The sequence below is a fragment of the Alexandromys fortis genome, unplaced genomic scaffold, assembly GCF_014885135.2.
Source record: "Alexandromys fortis isolate MF-2015 unplaced genomic scaffold, M_Fortis_MF-2015_v1.1 scaffold_86, whole genome shotgun sequence".
NCBI classification, from domain to species: Eukaryota; Metazoa; Chordata; class Mammalia; order Rodentia; family Cricetidae; genus Alexandromys; species Alexandromys fortis.
The window spans coordinates 7,445,450-7,459,198 of NW_026067965.1; the positions used below are offsets into that span (position 1 = coordinate 7,445,450).

The 13,749-nt window shown below is 40.0% G+C and overlaps 1 protein-coding gene across 7 annotated transcripts in view; it reads right to left on the reverse strand.

The window, feature by feature from the left end:
* Akap13 (A-kinase anchoring protein 13) overlaps positions 1 to 13,749 on the reverse strand; it is a 256,845-nt gene that overhangs the window by 159,624 nt on the left and 83,472 nt on the right. For all 7 annotated transcript variants that reach the window (XM_050154104.1, XM_050154103.1, XM_050154102.1 and 4 more), the window contains exons 4-5: positions 6,738 to 7,034; positions 593 to 776 (exon numbers count right to left, since the gene is read on the reverse strand). In XM_050154104.1, the coding sequence (XP_050010061.1) occupies positions 593 to 776; positions 6,738 to 7,034 (481 nt within the window). The remainder of the gene's footprint in view (positions 1 to 592; positions 777 to 6,737; positions 7,035 to 13,749) is intronic.

The following is a 13,749-nucleotide window of genomic DNA, read 5'->3' on the forward strand; positions in this document are numbered from 1 at the left end:
AAAAAGAAAAAAAATCCTTCAATGTTTTGACTACTAGTCTTCCTCCAAAGGAGTCTTTAAAGAAACAATAACTGAACTCAAAGACAAACAGGATTTCCTACTGCATATTTCCACGACAATGCAATTGCTTTTAACTGCTACTAGTAGGAAACCACTGCTCTTAAATTTCCATGGAAATTATATTCAAACCAAAACTCAATTCTTTACCGTATTTTATATACAATTTTAACAACTAACTATCAATTTCTAATAGTTACTCAGGTCTTAAATATGCACTAGAAAAAAAGTGTGACACAGCAACACTGTTTCTTCCTCTACTATCATCTAAAACTATACACGAGTAACGTTACACTGTCCCCACAGACAAGATTTCATTTTGGGTTTTCAATAAAATGCAAACATTAAGAAGCAGTGAAAACAGACAAGAGAAAGACAAATGGTAACGTGACTCACACTGGCCTCCCAACAATGAAGCAGTTAGCAGGAGCAAGCTTGCAGACCTCCGTGGCAGGCGAGGTGCAGAGCCAGTGGGCTGTACTGCTATGAAATATGGGTGGGGCTAGACAAGAGGGAAACGGGAATGAACGCTTACTCAGTCAGAAGCTGGTGGAGCTTGTGATAACCTCGCTCCAATGCCAGGCTTACAGGCGTTGCCCCTTCCTTGTTGTGGATGCTGAGAGCTCCACGGCCACCTGGCTTCTGTAACAGGAACCATGTCAACCGCAACAGTCCCAGCCGCACAGCAAAATGCATCAATGTTTCCCGGGGGCCACCATCTGTAAACGGAGAACATAAAAATAAGAATATATAACAGTATCCACCAACAGAGATCAAAGAAACCACTACAACAACAAAAGACAAGTTTAGGTAGATACTGTTGCTTCCAAGTATCTAGGATCTTGAAGGTAAATGATAACATTGCAAACAACTTTATTCCAGGTAAAATCCGCCTTCAAGTAAAGACAACAAAGACAGAAAAAAAATGATGACACAAAATCTTCACCCCACAAAGAGAACCAAGTCATTTCTGTACCTTCTCAGAGAAGTTGATGAAGATGACTGACTACATTATGGCCTTTCCATTAAAACAACAACAATAACCAAAGTAAATGCAGCGCTTTCCATCCGATGGGGCTCTAAGACGAACAGCTGTCAAGACTTAGGTGAGTATCTCCTGAAGGGTATAATTACCTTTTAAAGAACACTCAGACAGGAGCCGGCTAGTTAAACACTAAAAACAGGTTAGACTTGTTAAGTACACACAGGTCTTAAGTCCCTCACACTCAGGGCATATCAAATTGCTGGCACTACTAGCTTTGTGTTTGCTTAGTGAGAAAATGAAATGAATCTTCAGGTACAATGAGTCGAATTATAAGACTACAGGAAGAACTTCACCATGTGTCTGGGTTTACCTCACTGGAAATGTAGGATCCTTCTTTTTTGGCATGCTGGGTCCCTAAGAAAGTGGGTAGGATGAGAAAGGGCTTCAGATCAGGCAAAAGTGGGCTCAGGCCTGGCCTTAAGCACAGTGTGAGTAAGCATAATTCACTTGCCTCTCTGGGCTTCACTTTCAGACCCCTGGAGCAAGACACCATCACTTCTCAGTGCTGTTGTAACAGAGAGGGGTGGATGAAACGCTAGACTAACAACTGCCTACAGGGTTCTCATTAATACCAGTTCTCCCCCTCTTCCTTGCTTCTGGCCCTGTTCTCGGGCTTCAGATTACATGTTAACTTCACTAGCAACACTTCCTAGCTCATCATCTTGTGAAGGACCAAGGCAGAGATGCTGCCTGTGGCTCTACACATGACAGTTCTCAGCTCAAGCAGTTGTGCTTTCCTTCCTCCTCTCAGCTTGGTTTTCATCTCTTCTTCCTCATGGTTTCTGGGTCTCAACTTCTTTTCTTAGCACTCGCAGACTTCTTGGATGAACCCCAGCGTTTTCCTTTTCTCTGAAATCTTCAGATGGTTCTACAGGTGACTACCACAGCAGGAGTGAGGACATCCTTGAAGATGTGACTTGACAGTGAACCGCAGTGTTTCTCATAAACAAATTTTACAAGATTTTCATTTCTTTTGGGCTGAGGTTTTTGCATGTGAAAATTTTCAGAGTGAAATGCCTCTGAGAAGAGGGAGCTGAATCCTCTGGAACCGGAGATACAGGCAACTGTGCACAACCTGGGAACTGAACTCAGGTCCTCTGCAAATGCAGTATGAGCTCTTAGTCACTGGGAGATCTCTCCAGTCCCAACTGCACTGTTTCTTAACGTCACTGTGTTACCTATGACCAACACAATTTCATTAAAAGCAAATTGGTCTTTTAAATACTTGGGATGAATTCAGGCCTTGCAGTGAGTTCAAGCAGGGACGGAGACTGAAATGTCTTGGGGACTGGGAAAATTGTTCAGGAGGGGAACGCTGAGCATACACGGGGCCTGATTAAATACTCAGTACTCTAAGAACTGAACCCCAATTCCTAAAAAGACCACTGAAAATAATGTCCTTGAATAAATAATTATTTCCAAGCATAAATTTTAATAGACACACACTCTGAGGAAGTGGAAAGGCCAGGGGAAAAGGCAGAAAGAATTCTCATCAAGGATTAAGCACATCTGACTCGTACTTTATGCTGCTCCTAACGCTCTGACAACATTATCAAAATACCAAAGCACTAAGCACTTATGGACCAGGAAATATGTGGGTATTTTTTCAGAGCTGGCTAATTCCAGTCTTATCAGGTAATATCTCCTCAAAATAACTTTCTCCCCAGCCTCCATTCTTTCTAGTACCTTTGCTCTAAGTCACCAGAAAGTAAGGCACCATAAGGCCAAGCACCTCACGTCTTAAGTCATCCCCACTACTCAATCTCCCACCCCTCATTTTCTATTACAATTTCAAATACATATAAGCTAAAAGAATTATACAATTACCAGATATTAAACTACTAAAGTCCTACAATAAATGTTCTCCCATCAATGTATGTGCTTTATCAACTGTCTTTCTTTCCAGGGCTTCTATGTAGCTTTGGCTGTCCTAGAACACACTCTTAATTCAGGCTGGCCTCGAGTCCACAGAGATTCACCTGCCTCTGCATCCAGAGTGCTATGATTCCTCAGCCCATCATTCTTGGTCTTCTGTATTTCAGAAGTTACTCACTCTGTATTTCAGGGGGTAGGCTGGAGGTGCTTGTGGACATGGTGGCCAGGGAGCTCCCAAGGCCTGTTGGTCTCTGCTGTCAGAAATGTGAGCCATCACACTTGGCTTTCCAAACTCAGATTGTCATGTTTGTGCATCAAGGTCTTTACCCCAAGCCACTTCCTCAGCTCTCAACTTCTTGTTTTTAGGTTGCTTGCTAGATTTCCTACAATGTTATTTGGGTCCTTCATCACAACAGAATTCAATTAGATCAAGGGAATCAGAATGTTCTTACAATATTTCCAACAATTCCTCTTCATCTTTGCCTTCCTGAAAGTTTTTCTTCCAGGTACATTTAGGGCCTAAAAGAGTTATCTCATAGGACCCATGTTGGTTGTGTTCCTTTTTGACCACTGAGTTAATTATTTCTCCCAGAGTTGTGATCAAAGCACCTGACAAAACAATAAGGGAAGTAGGCTTTATCTTGGCTCTTGGATCAGAAATTTTGCCCAGTCACAGCAGGGAAAACATGGCAGTGTGAGAATGTAGCCAAAGTTTGCTCACATGGCAGCATAGAGGACAGTGGTTAGACTAGGGCTGGGCAGGAGCAGGGATCACCTCCAAAGACCTGCCCCAGTGACCTCTCCCACCAGCTAGTCCCAACTGAAAGGCTTTAGAACCTTCAAAATAGCATTCAAAAATGTAGGCTGGCTCTAGGTTGAAACCGTAACAACCACACTGAAATGCAAAGGTCTATCAAGGTGTGACTAAACCACAGAGAAGAGGTGTGGCTAAACCACAGAGACCAGAACAGCACTGCATCTCAACAATTCATTTTGGGGAGATATGCATTAGGGTCTTATAAACTATCACTAAAACAGGCTGCAGAATAACTCACATATCCACAAAGAATTCTCCCATGATAAGACTCTGAAGTTAGACCTTTCCCCACTCCCAGCCAATGGTAACTACTGATTTATATATATAGGTTTTTCGAGACAGGGTTTCTCTGTAACTTTGGAGCCTGTCCTGGAACTAGCTCTTGTAGACCAGGTTGCCCTCGAACTCACAGAGATCCACCTGCCTAAAGAATCTATTTATATTTTTTAATGACAGCCTTTCAGAATATAGAAACAGAACCATATATTATATATTTGGAAACTGACTTTGACTTAAGCACAAAAATTTCAAAGTACATCCAAGCTGCTGCACATATCAATGCTTTGTTCCTTTTGAATTGCTGAGCGGTATTCAACTGTATGGCTGTGTCACAATTGGCTAGTATGCCAGTATAACTCAGAGAGGGATGTGAGCTGTTTCCATTTCTGGTGATACATGATCAATGCTACATTTGTATACAGACATTTCATTTTTCTAGAGTAAACACCCAAAAGTAGGTATCTAGGTGATAGAAGAAACTACCACACTTCTTCAAAGTGGGCATTTCCACAAGCAAAATGGGACATATTATTCTGCACCCATGTTTCATCTTTTTAACTTTAGATGCCTGTGTCAATCACTCTGGGTTCTATGACAAAATGTGGGGTATTCAAACAACTGACTCCTTTTTTTGTTTATTTTGAGATTAGACCTCATATATCTCAAACTGACTATGAACTTGCTATGTAGCAGAGAATGACCTTGAACTTCCATTTCTCCTCTATCTACCTGCTACGGCCTGGAATGCCACGTGTGCTTCACCACACCTTGATCCTAGCTCTTCATCCATGTAAGGCAAGCACTCTACCAACTGAGCCGCACCTTTGGCTCACGGTTTCAGCCTGTGAACTAGTTCTATTGTTTATGGGCCTACTATGAGGCAGTAAATCATGGTAGAACGGCACAGTGGATCAAAGCTGTTTACCTCATGGTGGCCAGGAAAAGCCAGTGACATTATATACTCCTCAACGCATACCCTCAGTGAACAACTTCCTTCACCCAGGCCCCCCTCCTGCTAATTCATTCAGCCAGTAATGCATTGATGGATTAATTTACTAATGAGACTCTTGTCCCATGATCCAATTATCTATCTCTAACAACACTAACTGGATCCCAAGCCCTAACAATGGTGCCTTTGCCAACACTCTATATCCAAACCATAATACTCATTGTAACCAGTATGCAATGATATAATTTTGTGGCTCTGCACTTTCCTAAAAGTATACATGTTAGTCTTTGCTAGTATCACTTTATACTTCAGAAAGTCTAGAAGCAGTAAAAATATACAACGAATTAAAGCTTGCCAGCTTCCTCTGACAAAATACAGGGAAGAAAGGGACTGGAGAAATGATTCAGCAGTTAAGAGTACTTGCTGGAACTGACAGAGGACCAGAGTTCAATTCCCACATCAACATAGAAATGGCAGGAGCTACTAGAATGAATCAGGATTCATCTATAGGTATTCTGAATAGGTAATCAGGCGGTAAATGTCACATATTTGGACCTTAATATCTTAGCAATATCCAGAAGTTTCTTGGATACTGTACTATTAAGAAAGTGAAAAAAAAAAGTTTTCTTCAAGATTTGAATGTCCATACTTTTTCCCTGAACGATCCAGTTTTGGCAGTATTTGTGACCGCCATCAGTATGTCTCTGAGGCATGGCATTATCAAGCTGTTGTTTGGTCACAGCTTGCCTTTAAACTTGATTTAACAGAATCAGTGTCAGCAAATATTTCCTTACCATTCAATCAAGGAAGAATCAACTTATCTGACTGGTCTGAAGGACAGGAACTAAGTATGGCTCCTGTCCTTAGGAACTAATTCCTCATGTCATCCGTGGAGAGGAAGACTTTTTCTCCGCTCACCCTACACAACACTGTAATTGAAGCTGGGTGGAGTCCAGACATCACGCAAGATCATCTGCTCCTTTAGAGACAGCTACAAAGTAAGAGCAAACCTTTCCTTTAGAAGCCTGACTTCCAGGCTCCAATGCAGCTCTCATCAGTACTGAAACAAACATTCTGAGTACTATGTGCGAGATTCCTACACTTTTTATTCAATTGGATTCACACTAAGTATAGGAACAGGATGCTATTTATGAGCCCAGAAAATTTTACTAAAATATGTGTATTTGCAATCATGACATCTAGATATCATTTGCTATAAGAATAATTAGATGGGGAAACCCATGTTTAATTGTTTAATGTATTTATTACAATAGAAGTGTTATTTTTTTTTAAAATGCAGCCCTGTAAGAACCTTTATATAGAGAGCCAGAAAATCAATACCCTAATCAAAGAGCTATGGAGTTTCTCAACGGTATCTTGATATCATGCTTCCCTGACACACACCTATAGCTGATTTCCTACAACCCCACAGCGTTTTTAACAGAACCTCAGATACAGCAACAAAAACCCCGTACTTATAGTTCTGTGACTAAACAGCAGGTTACTCTACTATTCTCTCATGAAATGTAAATCAACAGCCCTGCTCAGAAAAGTCAGTCCCAACCCACAGAGATGTGCCAGTTTTCTTAGGTTATGTCACCAGGAGAACTCTGTACAAGAGTTCTAATTTACTGCAGAAAACCTGAACACAGTGGTTGCTTAAAAGCAAAGGCACAAGCATCCCAAAACAGTTTGTGCATCATGTAAATTCTCACCATGCAAGGTGTGATCTGCCCCTAACACATTCCACTCTGCGGGCAATTTCAGGTGTCTGAATGCCAGTGCAACCTTCTCATCGAGAGAATTGACATCTCCAGAAGGAGGTCCTGATCGGTCCAAGAAACGAGTGAAGTTCAGAGCCTGCTGATTTCCAGCACTGGTCGCCAGGAACTGAGCTGCATCATATGCCTCATCCTGGACGAAATGGAAGTCTTCTTCAGCCACTACAAACACAGGCAGGCCCTCTCTGGAAGCACAGAGCAGCACTTTCACTGTCTCGCAGCAGTCATGACCTAAAGAGAACACAGGTAGCAAAGAGAATTGAAGTGATTGATGAAGAACCCCTTAATGGGTCCGTTCAGCTTTTATCATAGCACACAAGATTTCTCCTCCATAAAGAAAACCTTCCTCTCCCAATTTCTTTAAATTCTAGTTTTAGTTTTCTTATTGATATTTGCAAATATATATGATATCTTTAACACTTTCAACAGTCTGGTCACGTGGAACAGGCTGTACCAACTAGTGCTGTTATGTTTGAACGAACTTCAGAATGAAAGTTTTAGGATCCTAAAGGTCCAGCACAAAGTAGGCAGTTTAAGGCTCACTGAGTTGAGTTAGATCTGAAATAACAACAGGAAGAATGGGGATACGAGAGGAGCAGCACAGACAGCCCCATACAGTAAATCCAAGACGGAAGAACGGTTAAAAAGTTTTCACACAAGTCAAGGTCCAAAAGTTACATAAGAATTGTTGTTCCCAGATACTTTCTACCTGTCCCAACCACTAAGGCAATAAGCATGTCAATCAAATCACCAGGTTCAAATAAAGATGATGCAATGCTGTGGCTACAAGCCCAAATCAGGAAAAGCAAACACAAGCAAAGAGAACTGTGCTTCCCACTCTACATATCAGCAGGCACCACACGGCCTTAGGCTAAGTAACAACTACATGCCACTGCAAGCTCCACCAGGGCCAAACTTCTCACACATAGCAGCACGAAGCTCTGGTGGGTTAGCTATTCTTACAGAACAAGACTCTCTTCTCCAAACCTTCCTACCCTTTCAGAGTTAAGTATTTCCAACATGGAGATCATACGTTAACAAAGCATGTAGTGCTTTTTCTCAATTTCCTAACACTGATCTCAAATAGCTATTATATTCTGTTCCTATCATCACCACTTTGAGGAAGAGAGGGAAAGAAAAATAATTTTTTTCATATACCTAAAAAGTGTAAGTTGTTTTCCATTTACTTTTTCTAGAATCTTCCTTATATCCATTGCCCTTATGACACAACATAGTTCTCACTGTTGTTATGAGTCTGTATTAATAAAATGTGCTTAGTAACCAAGTAACTACTATATACTGGGTATTCAGTAGATCATTTTCTCTACGTAACAATTTTATGATTAAATAAAGTAGTATACATAAGCTCCAAAGATACTGCAAAGCAGAATCCATCATTTACAGTCAAAGCTGATGTGAAAGGACACTGCCTATTTGATTTATTAGGACTCAAGAGCTTTGTGCCAAATGCTGTAAACAGAGAAGAGAGAATACCACCAGGTAAGCCACTGCCTAAAGGAGCTGAACGTTCAGATGACAGTATATCTAACAGAGATGTTATCAATAATAACAGATACAAATTAAATTCTACCTTCAAACTTTAAAGCTTGTGCCATAGAGAAGATACTGTACTAGCCTAAAATAGAAAAACCCAATGCTCTTAACCTATGCAAACAGACCTCATTCTTTCTTGCCAACCTCTTTCCCAAACTTTAGCACAGATAAAAACCCAAAAACTTGAATCAAAAGGCAATGGTGCTATAAATAAATATAATTTACTGGTCTGTATGTACACACAAATACACAAACTAAACAACTATGATAAAAATAATATACTGTATTCAAAGCTGTGAAATGTGCATGAATGCACAGAAATCTATCTGTGGCTGAAAAAATGACTGCAAAGACAGAGAGAAATAAGGTAACCAAGGAGGGAGGGAACAAGTGGGAAGAGATGGAGGAAAGAGAGGAGGAAGGTAAGATGGGGGGAAGAGAGGAGGAACCACTGCATGAAGCTGTGAAAATGAAGCCTGGATTACACTTGGAGACCTCAGGAAGTTAGAGGAACCAACGCCATGGGAGGCCTGCCAGTAAGACTTGTACGCAGGAGGTAGAACTTAACCAAGAGAGAGAAGTGTGTTGCAGTCAACAAAGCTGGAAGGGTGACATCATCTAAGTCCTTTGACATCAGACACTGAGCTACAGGATTTGAGAGTTTGCTCCACTGGGTTTCAGTCTTACTTGCGTCCAGTTTTTCCTCACTATGCCTTTTCCTCCCTTTTGGAATGGTGATATATATATATATATATATATATATATCCTGTGCCACTGTATATGGCTAAGTAGGTAATCTGATTTTTGAGTTTATAGGGATTTACAGTTAAGAGACTGTTGAGTCTCAGAAGAGATTACTTTGAAATGATGTTCAGACTGTGAAAGACTATATGGACTTCTCAAGGTAGACTAAATGCATTTTGCATTATGGTATGATCACAAGCCTATAAGGGTCAGAGAGTAGAATGTAGTGATTTGAGTGAGAAGGGTCCCTATAAGCTTGTATGTCTGAATAAGTGGGCCTCAGTTGTGGAACTGTTTGGGAAGGATTAGAAGGAGCGGCCTTATTGGAAGAGATGTGTCACTGGGGTCAGGATCTGAGTTTCAAAAACCCACATCATTCCCAGTTAGCTCTCTCTGCCTGCTCATGGATCAACATGTGAGTTCTCTGCTACCGCTTTATCACCATGCTACCTGCATGCTACCACACTCCCCTCCATGATAATCATGGACTCAGGCACTGAAACCGAAAGCACCAAATAGTCTTTCTTCTCTAAGTTGGCCTTGGTCACGGTGATCTGTCACATCAATTAAAGAGTAACAAAGACATCTCCATGGGCACACAAGTAGTACACATATACAAATGCAGACAAAACCATCATAAACACAAAACAAAACTAAAAAAAAAAAGAACAACAACAAAATACCTGCCTCACCTAGTGCGTGGTCAAAATACTCAAGATTGGCAGAGTTACACTATCAGGCTCAAGATTAGTTTTTAAACCCTGTATCTTTTTAAATAAAACATGAGGATAGAGGAGTCAGCATATTTTAAAACTACAGGCAGTCTGATAGAGATCAAGGAATAAAACTGCATCAGTACAGATAAGTTTCTAAAGCTTACTACTGCAAACATACTCCAGACAAATGACTGTTTGGAGAGAACTTCACAGTAAGTGAAGAGACCTACAGACCTACCACTAAACTACAAAAGCAGTATGGGAAATTTCATCTAATTTGATACAATGGGGAAGTACAGTAGCAACGTTTTTTAGTTGGTTTCCATGGTGTTTTTGTTTCCATTCAATTTCCTGGTAACAAGAGAGGAACATTGTCAGAGGTTTTTAAAGGAAAAGCACTGAAATTTTGCTCAGTTTCTAAAAGAAGCTATCCTATAGAATTCAGAAAGGAAAACAAACAAACCAAAATAAAACAGAACAAAAAATTTCAGAAACGGTTAAGGGGAGAAATTCCTAACTTTAAGAGCATCTTAGCCTTCTACAAAGTCTATTTCATTTACAACAGAAACAGAAGATAAATTATGAGGTAGGAAGAAGGCTCTGTTACCTACCAAGTAAACTATAGTACATACTACTGATGGACACACTGGATTTGAGTGCCAACTTCTACTGCAGACAGGTGTAGTTATCCTAACACTCAGCCTTGAAGACTGTTTTTCTCATCATAAAATACCACCAACCTTACAAACCGTTGGAAATATCAGAAGGCTACACACAAAGCACATGGCAAACAGTGGTTATTCTCGAAATACTGCTGCTGTTTAAGTCACATACCGAAAAAAAATAGATCCCAAAAAACTTGACAAAGAATTTCACTAGACAGCACAGGCCAATAAGACAAACTGTGCCTTTGACACCACAGAACTGAAAAAACAAAGGGATAAAAAGCTAAAATAATACAAGAAGCACCTAGGTAAGAAACAAGTTACCGAAGGTTAATGGTTCTCTCAAACTCATTCAATTCTAGGCCCTGTGGGTCAGAAGTATGTGTGCCTGGGGTTTAGAGAGCTTTCCTGCAGGCGTCTTCCCTGCAAGCTTTGTATCAATGTCTAAAACATCTGTACCCATGGAAACAAAAAAACTGCTACAGATAAACAAAAGTGCTAAAGTATGACCCAAAAAATTACTTCATTTCCTGTTAAGCTAAAAATGGAACACATCCCATCCGGGCCATCTCTTCTGAGACTAAAACAATCGGGCCTTTGTTTTTTATCAGTGATCTAAAGAGGACCCTAAAAGCACTGGCTGAACCAGCCCAGGCCAATCCCACACAGAAAGGGTGGACTATCATAGTCAGCAGTGGGAAATAAACTGGCTTTACTACTTAATTTATCACAGAAGTGCTAAGAACCTGGCGTGATCTTCCTCAGGAGTGGCTGTGGAACAGCAAGTGAAATGCTCAGTCTGCAGACTGCCCCTCCCCCAGGAGAGGATTCCATGGAGAAACACACACTCTCGTGCTACCAGATCTTGGCCAAATAATGGCAGGTGCACAGATTTGGTGTATTTACAAAATGTCTCTATATGTACAGGAATAATTAAACAACACAATAGCAAAGCCCAGAACCCCATCATGTGCACTGTGAAAAAGGGCAGGCTACCGAATTCTAAAATCATGACTTCCTGTATTCCAGACAAAACCTTTAAGCTAGTGCTTCTCAATCCTTCTTCCTACTATCATTACTCCCAGAAGCCTCCTTAGCGTTTCCTATTCAACCTGCACGACAAAACAAAAAAATCTGAATTTCATTGCTATGCCACGTGTGTGTACTTCGTATGTAAAGAATAAAAATCTCTGACGGACACACACCCCAAATCCAATTTCTACTCTCAAATTATACCATTTCTGTTGTAATACATTCCTTGTGATTATAGTGCTGTGTTCACAGGTTCACAGGGATAAAATATATAGTTTTTACCACATTGTCACGAGGACAGTGAACAACAGATGTGGGTATTTTTTCCTTTCTTCAACTACTTCTTGGTTTGTTTTTCCAGTATAACAATTATATGCACTGTATTAACTGATTCTTAAAAAACAAACGGATGAACTCAAAGCTTTTGAGAAACAGTCTTACAGTTGGATTACACAGACCATCATACAGTGTTTGGTTAAAAAAAATAACTGATAACTGTTAGTAAGGAGGTCCTAAGAATTTTTGATTATGCAAATTAAATGCTAATAACTTTAAAAAATACTTCTTAATTTGATAATAAACCCCTGAGGCTAAAAAGTATGTTGGTTCACAAGGAATAAATAAAAAAAAATGCTGTGCTACCCACACAGGACTACTTTGTAAGATCTAAGCTTCCAGTACTCATTCACTAAAGGGAATTGTAAACACAATGAAACTACTTTACATGGTCAACTATCCCTGATAAGTATGAAACAAAAGAAAAATACTTAAGTGTTGAGTCTAGTTTGACATCACTAAAGGTTTCTAATTTTACTGCCAAACAAAAGCCTTGCCATGGATTCTAAAAGTAAATTAATAGCATACACCAAAGCCTTTCACAATAAAATGTACAGAAATCTCCATTCCTTATTTACTTATTTATTTTTTGAGACAGGGTTTCTCTGTAGCTTGGGAGTCAGCCTGTCCAAGAACTCGCTCTTGTAGACCAGGCTGGTTTTGAACCAACAAATATCCACCTGCCTCTGCCTCCTAAGTGCTGGGATTAAATCACCAGCCCAGCTTCCATTCCACTTTTAAATGATAAAAGCATTATTTTTTTGTCTAAACTGACTACAAAAAGTAACCCTTCCCAAATAGTATTGCATAATCCTAAAAATACCTTTGAGATAGATAGTTCAGTAAAATTGAAATTATAAGTCTTCAACCAGTCATCTTAAAAATTGCTTATTTTTGTTTTGTTTATTATTATTGGAGGAAAGGGGGTAAGTATAACAGGATGCAGATGGAGGTCAAATGACAATGTTTGGATCCCAACTCTCTCCTTCCACAGATCAAAATCAGATTTTCAGACTTGCATAGCAAGACAGAACTAGAAACACAGAATGTTATAACTGTATTACATGGTGTAAAATTTTTTTCTCTAAGATAATTTAGAAATGTCTCATTCCTAACCTATTTGCAGAAAATATTTGATAAAAGGTTACAGACTAACATCAAAATATAGCTGCTTTTTGAAGGTCAATCAATCATCTGGTTTTAGTAAGAACTAAAATGTAACTAAACAAGACAATGAATCATACAGAGAAAAACCAAAGCCAGGTATATGAATAAATCATGACATTAAAAGGAAGAACAAGGCACAAAGCCTTTTCTTCTTAGAGCTCAGATGACTGGAAATGGCAGAGCTAGTCCTCGAATAAGTAGAAAGGGCACAGAGAAATTCCTATCAGGAACACCTGCTGCCAAAAAAAGACAGTGAATATTTATGCAGTAACAGCAACGTGCAAAGCACTATACAGATTTTCCATCAAGAATCTTGATTAACCTGACACTGGCCCTCAGCAGACAGGAAATCGGAGGCTATCATTACCACTGACTGACGCACTGAAACCATTAAAGTCACCACTGGAAAGAGAACAGAGACTACAGTGACAGGCTAAGAACTGCACTCAGGAAACCAGAAACTCCTTTTGCATTTCCACAAAGAAGAGGGAAAGGGGGAAGGGAAGATAACATGTGCACCTTTCTAGAATGCAGTCCCTTCTGAGAACCAGAGCAACAATGCCCATTAGGCAGTAGGGATTACTAGAAAAGCTAATTCAGCTTACACCAGTGAAAACAGAATCCGTGCCTCATGAAGCTGAAATAAAAAGGAAATGGGCAAAACAGAGTGCACGAGAAGCTGAGTGAACAGATAAATGTCCAAAGGCACTGTAGGGTTTCTTTTCTAGAAAA